General features: G+C 50.2%; 1 protein-coding gene across 4 annotated transcripts in view; it reads left to right on the top strand.

Moving 5' to 3' along the window:
* Positions 1-2,766: 2,766 nt before the first annotated feature.
* The window catches only part of GAS7 (growth arrest specific 7), a 111,121-nt gene continuing 92,544 nt past the window's right edge, over positions 2,767-21,343 (top strand). For 3 of the 4 annotated variants that reach the window (XM_054083229.1, XM_054083231.1, XM_054083228.1), the window contains exon 1: positions 2,769-3,057. In XM_054083229.1, coding sequence (XP_053939204.1) covers positions 2,875-3,057 — 183 coding nt within the window. In that variant the 5' untranslated portion in view covers positions 2,769-2,874. Of the gene's footprint in view, positions 3,058-21,343 lie in introns of all 4 variants that reach the window. The other variant, XM_054083232.1, reaches the window with a different exon arrangement.

The raw sequence follows: 21,343 nt of genomic DNA, 5'->3' as shown, positions 1-21,343 counted from the left end.
CAGCTGGTGTGATAATAACACATAATGGACCATAGTTCAATAGTTCTCGGTTTAAATGCTTTTCAGAAGGGGATGATTTTAGGCAATTTACCACAAATGCAGAGAATCAAAAATAGAACTGTGGAAATCAGTCTAAAAGTTGTTGAAAGAATCCTAAGAATCATAGAATCGTAAGAATTTTTTGGTTGGAAAAGACCTCTGAGATCATCAATTCTAACCTTACTGAAAAAAGCACTGAAAAGCTAAGCTCAGGTTCCTGCTTTGCCCGTCTATGTGAAGGATGTCTACATTGAAAATCACCTTCTAAAACGTTCAGAAGAAAGGCTCCAGTCAGGCTACCCTCACTTTGAAGAAAAGGTATTGCAAATTTGTAAAACACCAGCAACAAAGAGGTAGAAAAATACTCCAGTAGAATGTCAGATAAATAAAGAGCCAGCGCAGCCTGGGCCAGAAGACACCAGCGTGATTTCATAGAATCAAAAATCCAAAGAACGATTTGGGTTGGAAGGGACCTTAAAGCCAATCCAGTTTCAACCCCCTGCCATGGGCTGGGACGCCTCCCACTGGATCTGGTTGCTCCAAGGCCCATCCAACCTGGCCTTGAACACCTCCAGGGATGGGGCACCACCACTTCTTTGGGCAACCCGGGCCAGGGCCTCTCCACCCTCACTGATAAAATTTTTTTCTTAATACCTCATCTAAGCCTTCCCTCTTTCAGCTGAAAACGGTTCCCCATTGTCCTCTCCCTGCATTCCCTGATCAAAAGCCCTTCCTCAGCTTTCCTGGAGCCCCTTTCAGCACTGGAAGCTGCTCTAAGGTCCCTGAAGCCTTCTCTTCTCCAGGCTGAACAACCCCAGCTTTCTCAGCCTGTCCTCATACAGGAGGTGCTCCAGCCCTCGGATCATCTCCATGGCTTCCTCTGGACTCACTCCAACAGATCCATGTCCTTCCTGTGCTGAGGACTCCAGAACTGGGCATGGGGCTCCAGGGTGCTGAGCACATACTCTCACACACACATGCTGTTTGTCTCACACACGTGTGTCACACTCCATCTCTCACACACTCAGGGGTGCTGAGCACACACAACTCACACACCATCTCACACACTCACACACAAGGGTGCTGAGCACACACGTGTCACACTGTTTCTCACACTGTCACACGCCACCTCGCACAGTCTCACACACACAGGGGTGCTGAGCACACACTGTCACACAGTGTCTCTTGCACACTGCCACACGGAGTGCTGAGCACACACTGTCACACACACAGGGGTGCTGAGCACTGTCACCTCACGCTGTCACATGCACACGCTGTTTGTCTCACGCACACTACCTCACACACACACACAGGGGTGCTGAGCACACACGTGTCACATAGTGTCTCTTGCACAGTCACACTGCCTCACACACACACACACAGGGGCGCTGAGCACACTGTAACACTGCCTCACACACACACACAAGGGTGCTGTGCACAAGTGTCACATTCTTGCACAGTCACACAGAAACAGGGGTGCTGAGCACAAACTGTCACACGCACAGGGGTGCTGAGCACACACTGTCACAGTGTCTCTTGCACACTTTCACACACGGAGTGCTGAACACACGCTGTCACACTGTCTCACACACAGGGGTGCTGAGCACACACTGTCACACTGTCTCACACACACACAGGGGTGCTGAGCACACACTGTCGCCTCACACTGTCACACACACACGCTGTTTCTTGCATAGTCACACGTCACCTCGCACACTGTCACACGCACAGGGGTGCTGAGCACACACTGTCACAGTGTCTCTTGCACACTTTCACACACGGAGTGCTGAACACACGCTGTCACACTGTCTCACACACAGGGGTGCTGAGCACACACTGTCACAGTGTCTCACACACACACAGGGGTGCTGAGCACACACTGTCGCCTCACACTGTCACACACACACGCTGTTTCTTGCATAGTCACACGTCACCTCGCACACTGTCACACACACAGGGGTGCTGAGCACACGCTGTCACGCTGCCTCACACAGACACACACAGGGGTGCTGAGCACATGCGTGTCACAGCGTCTCTTGCACACTCACACAAGCATTCTGAGCACACGTGTGTCACACTGCCTCACACACTTATCCACACAGGGGTGCTGAGCACACGCTGTCACTCTGCTTCACACAATGCCACACGCACACGCTGACTGTCTCACACACAGTGCCACACTCCGTCTCACACACTCACACACACGGGGTGCTGAGCGCACGTGTGTCACACTCCGTCTCTCACACACACACACTCACACACACACTCACACACACACACTCACACACACACGGGGGTGCTGAGCACACGTGTGTCACACTCCATCTCACACACACACACACGGGTGCTGAGCACATGTGTGTCACACTCTGCCTCACACACACACACACACGGGTGCTGAGCACACGTGTGTCACACTCTGCCTCACACACACACACACGGGTGCTGAGCACACGTGTGTCACACTCCGTCTCACACACACACACACACACACACACACACACACGGGGGTGCTGAGCACACGCTCCGCCTCGCACGTGACAGTCTCCCTCAGGCACTGCCACACGCACACGCCGTTTCTCGCACACACTCTCTGCCTACCCCCCCCCCCCTCCCTCCCCGGCTCACTCCGACCCTCCTCCCGCCGACACGCGTGTCCCGTCCCCCCCACCCCGTCCCCCACCCCCGCCCTTTCCCGCCTCTCCCGCCCCGCCCCTGCCGGCGGTACCCGCGGTGCGGGGCAGCCCCGGGGCGGGCGCGGGGCGCGGCCAGCGCGGTGCCTCCCGCAGCCCCAGCGCGGCGCGGAGCGGGGCGGCTGCGGGGCCCCCGGTAGGGATGTCGGGGTCGCGGTGCCAGACGCTGTACCCCTTCTCCGGGGAGCGGCACCGGCAGGGGCTGCGCTTCGCCGCGGGGGAGCTCATCACCGTGCTGCAGGTGCCCGACGGCGGCTGGTGGGAAGGGCAGAAGGAGGACGGGCTGCGGGGCTGGTTCCCGGCCAGCTACGTGCAGCTCCTGGAGGTACCGGCGGGGACGGGGAGGGAGCCGGGATGGGGCCGGGAAGGAGCCGGGATGGGGCCGGGATGGGGCAGGAAGGAGCCGGGATCGGAGCCGGCGAAGGAGCCGGGTTGGAACAAGGGAGAGAGCAGAACTGGAGCCGGGATCGGAGCCAGGATGGAGCTGGGAAGGAGCCGGGCTGTTCCCCTGTCGGCTCGCCGGTCCCAGCCGTCGCTCGGGGCAGGGGCTGCCGCCTGTCCCGGCGCTGCTGCCGGAGACCCCTCGGCATCGCTGTGCCCCAGCCTGTGCCGAGGGCTCAGCCCCGCCGCCCAGGGCAGCAGCCGAGCCTTTGGGACCCGCTCTGCCCATGGAGGAGCAGAGCTGAGGCTGCACGGCGAGCTGCAGGCGCCTCTGGACACTCGTGTGTTTTCACAGTTGCTGAATAGCAGCAGAATTCAGCGGCTGAGGTGATAGAGCTCTTGTCAGACATTGTATGTGGGACAGATGCTGGACAAGTTCCTCTCCCCCTCTCTCCTCCTTTCCCCCCTCTCTCCTCCTTTCCCCCCTCTCTCCTCCTTTCCCCCCTCTCTCCTCCTTTCCCCCCTCTCTCCTCCTTTCCCCCCTCTCTCCTCCTTTCCCCCCTCTCTCCTCCTTTCCCCCCCTCTCCTCCTTTCCCCCCCCTCTCCTCCTTTCCCCCCTCTCTCCTCCTTTCCCCCCTCTCTCCTCCTTTCCCCCCTCTCTCCTCCTTTCCCCCCTCTCTCCTCCTTTCCCCCCTCTCTCCTCCTTTCCCCCTCTCTCCTCCTTTCCCCCCTCTCTCCTCCTTTCCCCCCTCTCTCCTCCTTTCCCCCCTCTCTCCTCCTTTCCCCCCTCTCTCCTCCTTTCCCCCCTCTCTCCTCCTTTCCCCCCTCTCTCCTCCTTTCCCCCCTCCCTCCTCCTTCCCCCCCTCCCACCTCCTTCCCCCCTCTCCCCTCCTCCCCCCCTCTCTCCTCCTTCCCCCCCCTCGCCCCCTTCCCCCCTCTCTCCTCCTTTCCCCCCCTCTCTCCTCCTTCCCCCCTCTCTCCTCCTTCCCCCCTCTCTCCTCCTTCCCCCCTCTCTCCTCCTTTCCCCCCCTCTCTCCTCCTTTCCCCCCTCTCTCCTCCTTTCCCCCCTCTCTCCTCCTTTCCCCCCTCTCTCCTCCTTTCCCCCCCTCTCTCCTCCTTTCCCCCCTCTCTCCTCCTTTCCCCCCCTCTCTCCTCCTTTCCCCCCCTCTCTCCTCCTTTCCCCCCCTCTCTCCTCCTTTCCCCCCCTCTCTCCTCCTTTCCCCCCCTCTCTCCTCCTTTCCCCCCCTCTCTCCTCCTTTCCCCCCCTCTCTCCTCCTTTCCCCCCCTCTCTCCTCCTTTCCCCCCCTCTCTCCTCCTTTCCCCCCCACTCTCCTCCTTCCCCCCCCTCTCTCCTCCAGCCCCCCCACTCCCCTCCTCCCCCCCCTCTCTCCTCCTTTTCCCCCCTCTCTCCTCCTTTCCCCCCCTCTCCTCCTTTCCCCCCCGCTCCCTCCCTTGCCTTTATGTTGTGGAAGAGATAATTCCAGCAGATCCCTTTGTGGGATCAGTTCCCGGACTGGCTGGAGGTCTCTCACTGCCGTGTGTGGTGTTGCCCAGGAGCCCCAGTAGCGCAGCAGCCGGTCACCCAGACTCAAGGGCATGGGTTCTCCATCAGGATGCTGAGAATCTCTTTTAGCTCCAGTTGTTTTCAGAGCTAGGGCCAACAGTTGTAGTCCCACCTCGGGACTGCTTGTGGCCAAACATGTTTATTCCTTTCTCTTCTATGCAAAGAAGCCGCAATGTGAGGGACTTCATAACCTCTCCATTTCTGAACATGAAATCTGAAGCATCTTATGCTCCAGAGTGAGAACCTGCCATGAGCCCTTCGGTCCTTCCCTCGCTGACCATGCCATATTGTCATTTGGAACTTGAGATATGGGAATGGTCTCCTGAAGCAGTGTCCCTGCAGTGGCTGGGCTGAAGTGGTCAGCAGCACAATGTGTCTTGGATCAGCCTCTAGTTGTCCTCCAGGTTTCTAAGGAGAAGCAGACAGCGTGGTTTGGTTACATGCAAGGCAGGCACTACCTGCCCCAGGTTTTTCCATGCACAACCTCTGGGAAATCCAGTGGCAGGAAACACAGCCCCGAGCAGAACCAGGCCCACGAGATGCCCACAGAGCAATGTTCATTGAGGAAAAGGTTCCCAGCAAAAGGACATTTTGTGTGTAGATCTGGCAATCCATTTTGATTTCTCTAGTCCAAATGAATTAAAAAATTCGTGGTGTTAGCACTGAGTTCTGGTTTCTCATTGCTACCTGGAAAGAGAGGAAAGTAGAAGCAAGATGTGCCCACTCAGTGCTACAACTGTGACACCAGGAACTTCTCTGGGTGACTAAAGCACTTGGAATTATTATTTTTTTTTTTTTGTTAGTTTAAGAATGTGGGTGTCCTTTTGTTTGTCAGTTTTGCCACCTACAAGATCATTTACTGAGATAGGTCAATGCTTGTGGTTTCACAAACTGCTAAATATTTACACATCTAACCAGGAATTTAGGAACTGTTTGAGGCAAAATGTATTGTGAGATGACACAAACTCTGCTCAGCAAAGACAGTGGGAAACCATTTCTGCGTGGCTTGGAGAAGAGAAGGCTCTGGGGAGACATCACTGTGGCCTTTCAATGCTTAAAGGAGGCTGATAAGAAAGATGGGGAAAGAGATTTTAGCAGGGCCTGTAGCAATAGGACAAGGGGGAATGGTTTTAAACTAAAAGAAGTGAGGTTTAGACTGGATATTAGGAAGAGGTTTTTCATACTGAGGATGGTGAAACCCTGGCCCAGGTTGGCCAGAGAGGTGGTAGATGCCCCATCCCTGGAGTTGCTCATGGTCAGATTGCATGGATCTCGGAGCAGCCTGACAAATTTGAAGATGTCCCTGCTCGCTGCAAAGGGATTGGACTGGATCACCTTCATGGTCCCTTTTAACCCAAACCATTCTATAATATCGTCCCCCTCTTGGAAACACCTCTCTTCCTACTTAAGTCTGAGCAAACTGCACTGTGCTCAGGTTGGTACCTGCAGCTGATGTGCCAGAGGTGCCCTTCTGACTCTTGGCTCATGTATCACTGCAAGATTTGCTGCAGACCAGTTGTCCACACAGCCCAGCCTCCAAACCTTTGGAAAGAAGGCAAGAAAGATGGCAAGTGTTCAGTGGTGTTCACTGGCACGTTTTACTTTCCTCCAGAGATGGTGAACTATGAGCCAGTAAATATGTCAATTGAGAACTAATTAACAAAATTTATGGGGCCACAGGTACTTAGCACACATGACAGTAGAGTAGATGTGGGAGAAGGAGGCAGATCTCTGTGTGTCTCTTTCATGGCTCTGAAGGTGGCATTTCACTTATGTGCAGGTATGCAGCTGCCTTGCTTGGGGACCCGTTCAAACTGAAAGACATCGCAATAGAAGTACTTTCCTTCGCTATTCTCTGATCCAAGACACCATCCAACCACACTGACGCTGGAGCTGGTGTGAGGGAGGTGACGACAATGCATATCCAGGCAGGGCCATGAACACAATTCTCCTTTCAGTACCAACCAGTGCTTATTTTGGTTTTGGGTGGCCCTGGCCATGCAGTAATTATGTTCTGAGCTGAACTTAACCACACACTGTTGTTGAAAGAGGAAGATACTCTTTCTCGCACCATCTGTCCTGCCGTGACTTCGCTATACCCAGTTCACACCAGCAGGTACCTGTGCTCCTCTCCCAGGAGCCTTGCAAAACTCCTTGTCCCAAAGGACAGCTGGCTGTGTTTTCTGCCACAGCAGTGAATGAACATGGCTTGCAGCGTTGTCCAAGATGTGCCAGGGCTGGCAGGGTTTGCCCTGCATGGCACACACCCTTTCTTCTCACAGCTAAGTCTGTCCGGTGGCTGGGGGCTACCAGAAGGAGATGGCCTTCTTCCGAAGCCTTTGTAACTTTAAGCCTGTCACTATGTAGAGACGGGCAGGCTGGATTTTCTTGTTATTATGACTTCTCATTTGCCAGCACTGAATTCTCGTCTGACAGTGCTGCTCTAAAGTCTGCACTGAGTTTTGGTCCTGAGCTGAAAGAGGGAAGTGAGGAAGGTGTGAAGGAGAGCAGTGAGAGGGGAAGCTCTCCACTCTTGAGCAGTTAGTTTAGCAGTCAGCCTGCAGCGTGCTGGTTCCTGTAGGGTAAAAGAAGAGAAGTGACTGTTCCTGATGCTATCTCTGACTTGGGAGGAACCACGCTGCACCAACAGCACCTGCGTCTCCTCACAGGCAGCTGGGCTGTGGAGCTGCCAGCACAGATTATCTGCGTGCTGCCACATGGCTTATCAAGGAGCTGAGGATACGGCAGGCTTTTTCTCCTTGTGTGCACTCACACTGAGTCGTAGCTTTTAGCTCTGGCAAAGAAAAATGTGTATCCATGGCTGGTGGTTAACCAGAACTGGTTTTAATGGCAAATGTGGAGTTGGACAGCTCTGAGAAAACCACAAAGGTGGTTTGTGGGAAACAAACTCTAGCGCTGAAGATGGGCATTCCTGAGGGATTGCTGCCTATGCCTTCTGAGTTCTCTTGCTAGCAAAAATAGCTTTTCAATTCATACATCACAGAAGATCAAGGAAAGGGCCAGTGCTGTTGTAAATCTGAGGCAAGAAGTAGAGAGGTTTGGCACCTTTAGGTTCCTGCAAGCCCACAGTGGTGGATTATAAGAAAATGATGGCTGGAAGTTCCTGCTCACATCAGTGATGGAAACGATGAGAGCTGGAGGAGGACTGGGGAGTGTATGGTAGAAATAAGCCAGAAACAAGAGCTCTGGAGAGGACACAGTTTCATAGGGCAATAGAGATAGCGTAAACAAAAAGACTATCAAAAGCAGAGAGCAAAGTGAGCAGGGGAGAATATTAGCTCTGTGATGGGGTTCCAGATGGGTTCCCCAAGGCCCATCTGGTTGGCAGCAGTTGAGGAGGTTGCTGCAGTCTCGTTCACAGAACAGCTGAGTTGGAAGGGACCTCTGGAGTTCTGCTAGTCCAGCTTCCCTCACCACGTCTGGTCAGGTGCAAGGATGGGACTGCACAGCCTTTCTGGTCAATCTGTTTCAGCATTTGACTACCCTCACAGCTTTTTGTTCTGGGATTTCCTGTGTTTTAATTTGTGCCATTGCATCTCATCCTTTCACTGGATATTACTGAGAACAGCCTGTGTCTGCTTTTTTTTACTGTCCCCCCATAGGTTTTTATACACATTAACATCCCTCTCGAGCTTTCGTGTCTTGATGCTGAACAGGCCTAGTTCTTTCAGCCTTTCCTTGTATAATAGGTGCTCCAATCCCTTAATCATCATTGTGGCCCATTGCTGGACTCTCTCTCTGACGAATTCATATGGTTTGCTTTGACTGAGCTTGATCTGTGAGCAAGCAACGCTCTTCAGCAAGCACAGGGGTTTGGAAAAGGAGAGATGTTGTTGCTTGTGAGCCATATCCCACCATCTGTTTCAACTTCTACCCCTCCTTTGCTGATACATATATTTATATATGGTGTTAACCATGAGATCTGAAAGCCAGGGACTAGCAGCTGCATCTTCTGACCATCTCCTCTTTTGTGCGTGCTTTTATATTTTTGGCTGACCTTCTGAGCAGAGCCAGGCAGGGGTGCTCAGTACCTGGCTGTTGCAGTCCTAGGCTAAGCAATTGTGCTTCCCAGCCTGGTGCAAAGAGAAATCTGTGTAGATACAGGTGATGAGCAGTACTTCAAGCCAGCACTGCCTTGGTAAACAGAGGTATAGAAACATAGAATGATTTGGGTTGGAAGGGACATTAAAGATTATCCAGTTCCACCCCCTGCTATGGGCAGGGACACCTCCAGGGATGGGGCAGCCACCACTGCTCTGGGCAACCTGGGCCAGGGCCTCTCCACCCTCACAGCAAAACATTTCTTCCTAAAATCTCATATCAACCTGCAATCTTTCAGCTAAAAGCTGTTCCCCCTCATCCTATCCCTGCGCTCCCTGATCAAAAGCCCCTCCCCGGCTTTCCTGGAGCCCCTTTCAGCACTGGAAGCTGCTCTAAGGTCCCCCCAGAGCTTTACTGTTCTCTAGGCTGAACAACCCCAACTCTCTCAGCCTGTCCTCATAGCTAAAAAGCAGGTGGAATGTGGATGCGTGATAAGTGAAGGATTTCTTAACAGCTGAAGGTAACAAAATGTTTCCTGCTCAGAGCCTGACTGCCTCCTCACCCCACCTGCCTCAGACATGCTTGGGATGGTGATGTCTGTAGCAACACCTGTACAGCTCCACACTTGAGAGCAACCTAGGACAAGTCTCAGGTGTGTCCCAGTTTGTCCCAAGCTTTGTTGATGCGGGACAGCAGAGGTGTCAGGAGAGTGAGGTGGTGCTAAACATCGGGGGTTTATAGTCCAGGAGCAGCTTCACACAGGACCCTCTGGGGAAACACTGGCTGTTGCGTCTGTGTTTTCTAGAGATGTGATTTTCAGAGGGGTGGGGAGATGTGTCATTCAGTCACATTTGCAAGCAGCTTGTTTTAAAATCTATTTTGGGCATTGCTTTTTGTATTTGTGGTTAGCCAGAAATCACTTATATAAGCAGCAGCAGTAGCAACATATGCAAATTTGCTGCAAATTGTCAGCACTTTTTATAGCTTCAGTCATCCCACAGATGTAAGTCTCTGTATGAAGCACAGCGTGTGCTTCCAGCATGGATGGAGGTGGCTCTGGAATCCGACTGAGCAAGCTGGACTGAGCAGGACTGAGCGCTGCCACTGATCTTGTCTGTCACAGCTTTGTTTAGTAGAACCATGAGGCACTTTAGAAGGAAGGAGTCGCGCGCTTCTCCCTGATGTACGGCACATGTGCAGGCGTCAGATAGTGTTATAGATTATTTCCACTGCTGTGTAATATTCGTGGGGTTAACTCGTCTCGCCTAACCCAGCCTGTGCCATCTGCCACATGAACAATGAGATGTGCAAACAGCTGAGCCTGGAGGTTGTGGCATGCTCAGCTGCTGGAGGCGTGACACGGCATGGACTGCTTCACTTGTTATGCCCAGGTAGTCACAGAGAAAAAGGATGGAAGGAGTTTGTGGAAATGATAATGCCTGTAATTTATTTTCTAATAGCAGAGAATCTGTAGAGGATTTGCGTGCCAAGCTGTACCTGAACGTAAACTGATGTGATCCAAAGAGACAGCGTGCTTAAGGAGAAACTAGAACCTGCCAGCTGATTAGCAAGAGTTCCATCTCATGATGTGGCCAGCAAGGCCGGGGAGGTGATTCTGCCCCTGTGCTCAGCACTGGTGAGGCCACACCTCTAATCCTGTGTTCAGTTCTGGGCCCCTCACTCCAAGAAGGATGTTGAGGCTCTGGAGCATCCAGAGAAGAGCAATGAAGCTGGGGAAGGGGCTGGAGAACAAGTCTTAGGAGGAACGGCTGAGGGAGCTGGGGTTGTTCAGCCTGGAGAGGATGAGGCTGAGGGGAGACCTTATTGCTCTCTACAACTACCTGAAAGGAGGTTGTAGAGAGAAGGGAGCTGGGCTCTTCTCCCAAGTGACAGGGGACAGGACAAGGGGGAATGGCCTCAAGCTGTGCCAGGGAAGGGTCAGACTGGATATCAGGAAAAAGTTTTCACAGAAAGGGTCAGAGGCTGCCCAGGGAGGGGGTGGAGTCCCCATCTCTGGAGGCGTTTAAAAGATGGGTAGATGAGGTGCTCAGGGACATAGTTTAGTGGCAGATAGGAATGGTTGGACTTGATGATCCAAGAGGTCTTTTCCAACCTGGTGATTCTATGATTCTATGACAAAATCCAACTTCAGAACATTTCTGTGAAACAATATTGTAGTGAAACCCCTATCTTTAGAGAGAAAAAAACTATGGTTTATATTTCTCTTCACGTTACTGATGGAGTGTATTTTGACTAAATGAAACCCCAAAACAATTTGTCAGAAGATATCCAGTGAGTCCTAGAAATGAGCGTTATTATAGCCAACGGTACAGGGTGACGGCTGTGCTGTGTGCTGCCACGGCGAGGGCTGGCACGAGCAGCTGCCTGGGCTGCTCTCTGCTACCATGGGAGCTCTATGATGTGCTGATATGAGCTCTGTATGTGTCTGATACACTTGGAAGAGAGGAGATCATAGAGTCATAGAATGGTTTGGGGTGGAAGGGACTTTAGAGCCCATCCAGTTCCACCTCCTGCCATGGGCAGGGACACCTCCCGCTGGATCAGGGGCTCCAAGCCCCATCCAACCTGGCCTTGAACACCTCCAGGGATGGGGCAGCCACCACGTCTCTGGGCAACCAGGGCCTCCCCACCCTCACAGGAAAAGAGTTCTTCCTAAAATCTCATCTCAATCTCCCATCTTTCAGCTTAAAACTGTTCCGCTTGCACTCCCAGGGATAGACAGCATCTCTTCCAGGCACAGGAGGATGGTTTTTCTCCTCCCAATGCAGGGATGACTCCCTATGGGGATAACAAAGGAAGGAAAAGAGGGAGATTCACAAGGCTGTGGGTGGAAGCTGCTGTGGGTGTTATCTCAGGGGGAAGGGCAGAGTTTTCAAAATTCAGTACTCACAGTGCTGAGGCTGCTGTGTTTTGCAGCACTGAAGAGCAAACTTTTGTCCAAAGTGGGGCATTTGTGAGATAGGAGTGACAAAGAGGGGTGTGGTATTGCTTTGTATTTTAGTTTCAAAGCATCATTTTTTTCTGTCTGTGACTTTCTGTAACTTTGCAGGCTTGAAATATCTGGTCATCTGACCAGTGACATTTCCGGAAACTGTGAACAAAATGAAATAATCTGTTTTCTCATATTAAAAGGGTGAGGAAATTATGCTTTGCTGCCAGATGAGCACTTTTCAATCCAGGGTTCTGAGGGATTTTGAAGCCCCATGAGAATGTTAAGGTGTGTTCCTACAGTTCCCAATCCCTCGCTGAAAGAGTGCTGTTTATTGTGCATCTAGTGATAACTGTCTTGGACTAATGAAAATATAGATAGACTTTAAAAACTGAATAGTAGCAAAATACTCCGAATTTGAGAAAGGAAGGGTCTTGCTGGTGGGTGCAAGATTTTTGTGAGCTCTTCTGTCCTCTGCACAAGTTGAGTTGTTGCAGAGATTGGGCTCATGGATGCTGTGCCTATAGCAGGTGAGAACAATCACATGGCTGGCCTTGCAGACATTGCACAATATAGAATTTTTGAAGATGTTATTCTTTACCCTAGCGAGAAGATGAAAAGATGTCACAGGAGGCTTAATTTGGAAGGACCTCTTTCTGCCCATGGATTACAAAGGGAGTCTAAAAACTATCTTATAGAATCATTGAATGGCTTGGGTTGGAATGGACCAGGCAGGTCATCCAGTCCAAATGCCCTGCAGTGAGCAGGGACATCTTCAGCTCCACCAGGTTGCTCAGACCTCGTCCAACCTGACCTTGAACACCTCGAGGGATAGGACATCCATCACCTCTCTGGGCAACCTGGGCCAGGGTTTCACCACCCTCAGTGTAAAAAATTTCCTAATATCTAGTCTAAACCTCACTTCTTTTAGTTTAAAACCATTCCAATTGCTACTGCCCAAAAGTTTGGCCTCATCTTTCTGATGGTGCATGGCTCCACATTCCTGGAGGACCTGGGGAAATCTGAATGAAGCATAATTGACTTTATGGTCCTCACTATGCTTTGCATGCTGTCATTAGTTTACATCAGTTTAAAGTGTCGTTGGCTGTATTTAATTACACTGCCTTTTATTGGTATGATCCACTTAGAGAGCAGAACAGTGTAAAATCAAGGCCAACGGTTTGCGCAACTGCTGTTTTTCAAGAACAGGGTGCTTCAACAAGTGCTTGTCTTGAGAAATATAAGTGTGCTTTAGTGTAGTGGGAATTTTTATGTCATGCCACTGCATAAAACAGTGCCTGTTGAGAGGACCCCATGTAAAGGGTTGGTATGTGGCAGGAAACCTGGTCTGTCAACCCTACAGATTGGAGCTCTATCTGCAGTGCAGGCAGACAGGCTGAGCTTATGCTCCCTGGGAGTCTGGCATGGGAGAGCAGAGCCCTTCACATACCTGCCGTATCAACACAAGTGCACTTTTGGCTAGTAGAACTTGTTTTGGTGGAAGGGGGAGAGCAGGCTGTGCTCCATGGGCTGTAGAGCTGCTGGTAGTCCTCTGTGTGCTGTGGTGCCTTCTCTGTCCACGTTGTTCACACCACCCTGGTAAGTGCTTCTCTTACAGGTGTGAGTAATAACAGAGAATGTTTTCTGCTCGTGCTACTAATCCAGTTTTCCACATACGCTGTCAAAATAGCTTTTGTATTAGCCTAGTACATTTGTGGTTTGCTTTTTTTGCTGGCAAATTCCAGAAGGGGGTTGCCATGGGTTACTGAGGAGCTACCACTCTGCATTCTGTAGAACACATCTAGCAGTGGAACAAGGCAGTGCCTTTTAACTTAGACCTTTTTCAGCATTTCTGGGCAGTCCGTCCAGTACTCAGTTGGTGGTAAGGGCCACTTTGCAGTGAATTTAGGCTGACTGACAGGTGACTTCGGTCACTGATCTTTGAACTCCTAGAGGGGTGCAGACCCAAAGGTCAAGCAGCTTTCTTTGACATAATTTGAGATCTGTCTGGCACTTCTTCCTGCATTCATAGTTGGGAAGAGTAGACTGTGCAGACTGTTCTTGAGCCGCAGAAATTCCCACTGTGATGCTGGCAGCAAAAGCTCCGTGGTCTTCCATTGCCCGTCTGAGCATGAAGTTTGTTTACTGCACAGATCTCCTAGGGCTTTCTCAGCTCTGTGGAAGCTCGTGATGCCTCTCTGCATCTCTGCTCCTGCAGAATCCAAGGTTAACTTCAAAGTTAACTGTTTCATTTGATATCACTTTGTGTGCCCCTGTTGATCACTTCTGTGCCTCTTTCTTCTTCCCTCAGTTGGTTTTCCATGGAGGAAAAAAAGCTCAGTAAAAGGCAATTAAATATAAAAGGTCTTGTAAAGACCTGGGATGTTTGTGTCATAGGATGGATCAGGCCCAGGTTACAAGGAAGGCGTGTGAGCTTTCCATGGCTGTTGTACAGTGTTGCTCCAAAGCAAGCAGAGCTCACAGTAGATGTGAAAGCTGCAGAGGGGCTGCCCAGCCCAGCTGCGACGCTTGCCACTACGCCAGATTCCGAGCTGGGCAGCAGTGCTGGATGAGCTGCCCGAGCAGGGGTAACCCTGCAAGGCTTTAACACTTTGCATAGAGAGGAAGCAAGAGCTCGCTCTGGGCTGGATGCACAGCTTGTCATTGTCAGGTTGTTCCATTAGCACTGAATCTTGGTCTTTGAAATGCCCTCTCACACACAGTGAGTCAGGGGTTGGTAAAAGGGGGAAAGGCGTGGGAGTGAGGAGGAAGCAGAGGCATATTACAACATCCTTAAAAGTCCTAGGCCACTCTTATTATCTTCCTATAACTGTCCCTATCCTTTACTTGAAAACCCTATAAAGTCTTCCTTTACTTCCAGAGACGGTTCTGAACCTGCAGTGTGCTTGCTGGCTTTTCAGCCTTGCTCATGGGCTCTGTTAGCCTTCTCACACCCATTCAGAGATGTGGCCAAGCAGCTCTGAGACTGCTGAGAACAACACAGCAGCTGAATAGGGAGCATGGAAGGCGTTAATTGAAGCATCCCCCCTCTCCTCAGAGCTCCCTGGGCTCCCAAAGCACCAGCTTTTATGGAAGAAGGAGGGAAGGTGGAAGGATCCTTGAGCTGATGGATGTTGTTTGGGACATGAAAGATATTTGTAGGGTTCCAGTATCCCCTCTTTATATACTATTTTGCATTTATTCCTACTGTAAATTGTTTGCTATGGTGTTGCCTGTTCATTGTAGCCTTACTGAAGCTCTTCAGGCTTTTGACTCAAACATTTACAACACACTTCTCATTCTTCTCATTGCTTGAGGAGTAGCATCATCAGGTCTTTGCAGTTGACATTTGACTTGAGGAAAACTAGCTCTTTTTGTTTCTGCTCCTTGCTCTCTGGCTCATCAATTTTTTTATTTTTCACAATAGTTTTCTTACTCTTTGACTACTTCTTTTCTTCTGAAGGTCTTCACAGAAGGAGTTTTCCAAAGCATGCATATGATAGTTGATGTGACAGAAAATACCAGTACTCCCAAGACTGCCTAACACATAGGTTTATGCCACTGTGGCTATAGTGTTGCTATTGACTGTATTCTGTCGTTCTGACTGGGGTTTTCCTCTAGTAATCTGTAAGCACTTTCAGAACGTACTTTTAAATTGGATGGCTGGATCTGCTTTGTCTTCCTGACCCTTTCTAATTCAGTTATTTAGCACTTCATGCATATTTCCAAACCAAGCCCCTGCAGTTGCTGTGTTGGGCACGTGCTCCTCCATGAGCCACATGTCACAAAGCCAGGCCGACAGTGACAAGCTGGTGCGTGACAAGAGCAGTTCTAGTTGCTGCAGAAGCAAGATTTGGGCATAGAAGAGGCAGCATCAAGAGTTGGCAAGTTTTTGGTAGTGAGGGAGAAGGAATAATTCTTTCCCGAGTGATAGGTGGTAGGACAAGAGGGAATGGCCTCAAGCTGTGCCATGGGAGGTTCGGACTGAACAGTAGGAAAAATTTCTGCACCAAAAGGGTTCTCAGGCGCTGACAGAGGCTGCCCAGGGAAGTAGTGGAGTCACCATACCTGGAGGTGTTTAAAAGATGGGTAGATGAAGTGCTGGATGTGATTTAGTACTGGACAGGTATGGTTGGAATTGATGATCTCCAAGTTCTTTTTCAACCTAGTGATTCTATGAGTCTTTGAATTAGTATGGAGGAGTTTGGAGGTGAAAAGTGAAAATTTGGAGTGACAGAGTTCACAAGGGATGGCAGAGAGTGAGGAATTAACGCCGTTTGGATTTGATACTGATATGGCAAAGCGCCATGCAGAAATTGCACAGAAGAGGAATTCTCTTTCCAAGGGGTGGGCAAATGCTTAACTCAGAAAGGAACAGACAGAAACTGGATTGATGATTGTAGTGTATTTTGCAGGCTCAGAGAAACGTGTGTACTGTCTGCAGAATTCAGCTGAAAAACCCTGCTGCGGGCTGTGTGTGGAGCACATGGTGAGCAGCTCCAGCCCTGCCCGTGTAATGAGCTGCCTGAGCAGCAGATTTGCTTCTCCTGTGCCAGCTGCTGTATAATAGGACTAATTCATTACCCAAGGCCAAGTAATCACTCTCAATAGCAAGATTTAGAGGAGAGCCTGTGACTTGTCTCATTGCGCTGTGAACTGCTGATTATCATGGTGATAACTGGCACCAACTGAAGACTGGAATTGAACCTCAGTTTGTTATGGGATGAAGAACAGAACTTCAGATATTTCCAAAAAGAAACTGTGTTTAAATTATTGATGGGTCTCTTCTGGAAAATAATTTTGAAATGAAACTGAGTCGGTGAGCTCCTCTGCCCAGCTCCTTCCTCAGCTGCATCCCCCCTGGGTTTGCTGGACTCCCTCACTCTTGCTCTCTGCCAGCACAATTTACTGAGTTGCAGTGTGGATCTTTGGTGAGGGACAAGAATTCCCTCGGCCGGTGTCATCATGCTCTCTAACTCAGCTCGGGAGTGGGTCCATGGCAAATTCTTCTCAAGTACATCTTACTGGCTGTACTGGAGGTGGTGGGGAGGAGAGCTTGTGTAAATCTCTGTTCCCAGCAGAATGTGACCACTGTGGCCAGTGCTGTGCTCTGCCCAGTGTGCACCGAGCAGGATGCTGCCCGCCTTGTCACTGCAGGGGGTAGGAGAGAACAGAGCATCTTTCACCACCTCTCTGGTTAATGATTCCCTGCTGTGGCATCTTGTCGGCATTAAGGTTGGAGATGCCTCCTCTCAGAAGCGGGACTCTCTACTGGGCCAGGACAGGAGGTCTTACAGCCACATTGGAACCCCATGGACAGGGAACCAACAGATGAAGACCACTAGCCTCAAGCAGCACATGAAAGTGGAAAGAAGCTGAGGGCTGCTTCCCTCACGGTGAATCAGAATGCGACAATTCTGGCTGTGTTTTAACTCAGGTACGTTGGAGAACTTGATCACAGAGCTCCATGCAGTGATTCCCACTATATTCTTTATATGACAGCCTTATTAGCTTGCACCCAGGCATTAGTCTTTCTTTGTGTCCAAGGGAGGACCACTCCAATCTGATCTGGGGGCTGCCACCTCCTTCATGGCCATGACCCAATGGCACAGTGTTCCCTAGGGTTGCTTCTCCAGGCCAGGAGCTGCTCCGCCTGTATCTTATGGGCTGAGAGGCTGCTGGTTTACAACCAAGAACGAATCATTTCAGATCTAGAGATCACCTCATTATGTCATTTGCGTGGATGTCACACGGGGAGCTGCCCACTGCTTGGCACTCTTGGGCTGGCTGGCTGCTGGTTTGCCTGCAGATGGGTTGCGTGGAGAGCTGGGCTGGATCAGGCAGCAGCCAGGGGCTGCCACAGCCTCTGTTGCACAGAGCTCTTCTTGGGAAGAGCTCTTCTCTTTTATTTTCTCACAGTTGACCTCAGTGGACTTGGCGTTAAAGCTCAGAGCCTCTGCAACCAAAGGGTCTTACCCCTTCCTCTCAGTTGACTGTGAAAAGGCTTGTTCTTATCATCTTCCAGCCTCTTGACAGGATGGGTGAAGGTGCTGGTGCTGAGGAGCGAGGCTGATGACAGAGGGCTGGCGAGTGCAGTGTGCTCGGTCTTGTGCAAAGCAGCAGCTCTTGGGCCCTGCACTTAGGGCTGAGAGACAGTGATTTCTGTAACACAGCAAGCGAAGCCAGCTGCACTGAATGCAGTGGCTTTTTACTGGACGAGATCTAGATCTCTGGAAATGGTTCTATTGTGTCTCTAGAATCAGAAATAGGCAAGCAGGAATGCCTGTAGTCCCTGTGTTAGCTCTGATTAGTGCTCTGTGTGTGTGTCCTTGATTTATGCAATGCTGTTAGAGCCACATGGCTGAGCCTTCTCCTTTCCCCCTCCTGCTGCCTTCTTGAGGCACGACTGCTCTCAAGCTCCAGTGCTGCACTGGAGTCAGGGTGCACGTCCTGGCAGCCAGTGAAGAGCTGCTTAGGAGCTCCAGTCTGTTTCCAGCCCCAGAGTCAGCCCCCATATGAAAGAATCTCAACATTCATTTCTGTGGTAGAGAATTTGCTTTCAGGACTGAGGGATCCAATGCTTGCTTGGGGTTAGGGGGAAGAGAGCTTGAAAGCCCTTTTTCCCTTCCCCATGGGATGGAAGCGTTTTAAGGAGGTTCATTTGAATTGCTGTGCAATTCCCATCCTGTGCTTGGATGGGAAGTTTACTCCTCACCAAGTGAGAGCCTCACGCAGTCTACTGCTGTTTTTTTTTCTCATCTAAAGCGTCATGCTCTAACCTTTCTTCATCCTCTGACACACACCATGAATAGAGTCGTGGAATCCTTAGGTTGGAAAAGACCTTTGAGATCATCAATTCCAACCATAGCTGTCCACTACGACTACTAGAAGTGTGAAAGAATCAAAATCAATCTGAGTCATTAATCCTTTTTTGAAAATAACAATGAAGCTAAGCTAATGACTTTGGCTTTGCTCTGTGTGATAGAAGCTTGGTGGGTTCCTGCAGTGCTTATTTTAACAGCTTTATCCATGTGCCCAAGATGCTCACCTATACCCCTCTGGAGAAATGCAGCACTAGCATCGTTACTACTTTTTGAGTTGAATGAATCTTAAAAACATTTGTTGTATGTCCTGCCTGAAAGGAGAAGCACCCATGGCATATAATAAATGTTTTTAGGTCATGGTTTGTCCTTGTCTCTTTGTTCAGGTGGCATGGCAGCTTGAAAATCGGAGCTTCTCCAGTTTTATATGGCTTAAACTGTCTGAACATGAGCCACTGGTGTGCCCAGGTGGCCTAGGTGGCCAACAGCATCAGGAATGGTGTAGCCAGCAGGAACAGGGAGGTGATCATGCCCCCTGTATTCGACACTGGTGAGGCTGCACCTTGAATGTTGGGTTCAGTTTTGGGGCTCTCAGTACAAGAAAGTCATTGAGGAGCTGGAGTGCGTTCACTGAAGGGAGCTGAGGAAGGGGCTGGAGCACAGGGATTACGGAGGCAGCTGAGGAACCTGGAGTTGTTTAGCCTGGAGAACAGGAGGCTGAGGAGAGACCTCATTGCTCTCTGCAGCTCCCTGAAAGAAGGTTGTAGCAAGATGGGTGTTGATCTCTTCTCCCACATAACAAATGATAGGATGAGAGGAAAAGGCCTCAAGTTGCAGCAGGGTGGTTTGGATTAAAGATTGGGAAAAATTTCTTTACTGAAAGAGCAGTGAAGTACTGGCAGAGGCTGCCCATGGCAGTGCTGGAGTGTCCACCCCTGGAAGGGTTGGTCAAAACATGTAGACGTGGTGCTTCAGGACATGGTTTAGTGGGAAGAATGGGGTTGGGCTGACAGTTGGGCTGGTTGATCTTAGAGGTCTTTTCCAACCTTAATGATTCTATCATTCTATAAATGCAGTGCAGCTAAAATCCTTAACAATGCTATTAGTTCAACAAATAAGGTTGCAGCTTGGACTGTGATAGAGCTTGTACATGCCAGATGTCTTATTCTGCTCTGCGAGGAGTGGCAATTGTCTCTCTCCGTCATGTAACGTGTAACTGCCACAGTTGCCTTATCAGAATATTTCCAAGGAGTCCAACTGAATCACTGAACCTCACAATGTAGGACACATTTTTTTCCTCAGCTGTAAGTTTTTTTCCTCTCTTTGTGAGGATGTTGTATTCCTTTTATTCCACATTTTATTCTCAAGATGAGAAATTGATTTATAAATATATAAGCCCTCCCTTTTCTTCAGTGTTGGCTCATTTTCTCCTGTCTGTGCTAGGCTTCAGCTCCAGCAGTAGGAAGGCAACTTCTTCCGTTGAAGGAGTTAAATATATCACCCCAGAAAAGAGCAAAACAGATCTGAAAGCTGTTCCTATAACACTAATTTTGATCTCAGCCCCGTTTCCTGTCTAAAGACTTTTCTCTTTCAGTGGAGATCATGAAATGTCACATTCATTATTTTTGCTCAAAGCATGCTGAGAAAACGGCTTTCAGCTCCAAAGATTCCCTCTCCAAGGAGCGTGGTCTGGAACAACAACCACGAGTTACAGTGAAGTTGCAGTTCTCTGTATTTTAAAGTCTTATTCTGAAAAACAATAGTATTGTGTGTTGCTGTAGTGCAGTAAGGTACTATTAATTAGACACAGACATTTACATGTTCAGGATGACTACGAGAGTCTGGCCAAAACCAGGATAACCTCCCAGATTTCCCTTATATAAAGCAGATTTTGTTTTTCTTTGCATGGAGAGATCTTGCAGCTGTGCAGGATTCACCAGGGAAATCCCTTCTGTAATCAAAACAACTTTTCGCCCCTAATTCAGTCGTTTACAGGCAGTTGGGATAGACAGTACAGTGCTGCTGTGGTACCTGGTGAGGACGAGGGAGACAGACGCTTGTCTATGGGGGCGGCACAGGAAGGCAGCACATACACGTGTCGCAGCGCACGGATCCTTCTGATCCTGGGTTGTCCGTAAGCTTTTGCTGTTTCAGTTCAGCAATGGGCACTGTGATATTGATGCCAATGTAAGGGATGTTTAGGCTACAGCAGGTGAGGGTGGAGAGCTAACTGGCCCCGCGTGGCCTCCCCTTCAATCCTCCTCCACCTTTTTACCCTCATACATTTGGCAGCACTCCTGTGATGCCCCTGGTGAACTTCCCTCCGTAAGGGGTCCAGCTCTCAGGAGCAAACTCACTGCTTTCCCTGATGACTTCTCAGCTGGGTGAGCTCACAGGGCCACTGAGCACCAGAACCTGTTTAAAGTGAGCGTTGAGGGTGGGAGCAGGACCCTGCTGTGAGCAAAAGGCCTCCTCTGTGGTTACAGCAGTTGGGTCTTCAGGGATGCTGAACACATCGCTTGCTTCTTGAGAACTGGGGAGTGGTGAAGCCGTTTGACCACACAGATCACAAGGTGTTACAGTTGGAGCCAGAACCAGACCTCCACCTGGTCACTAGTGTGTAGGTGTGTGTTTAAGCAGGTTATCTTCACCGTTTAAAGCAGGCACCCAGCCCTCTTGTACAGACGAAGCAAGAGATGCTGGTTTCCTATAGAATCATAGAATCACCAGGTTGGAAAGGACCCACTGGATCATCGAGTCCAACCATTCCTACCTAACGCTCCCTTAAACCATGTCCCTAAGCACTTCATCAATCCGTTCCTTAAACACCTAT

This window comes from Cuculus canorus, chromosome 18, assembly GCF_017976375.1.
Source record: "Cuculus canorus isolate bCucCan1 chromosome 18, bCucCan1.pri, whole genome shotgun sequence".
NCBI lineage: Eukaryota > Metazoa > Chordata > Aves > Cuculiformes > Cuculidae > Cuculus > Cuculus canorus.
The sequence above is the reverse complement of the archived record's forward strand: the minus strand, read 5'-3'. Positions and strand labels throughout refer to the sequence as shown.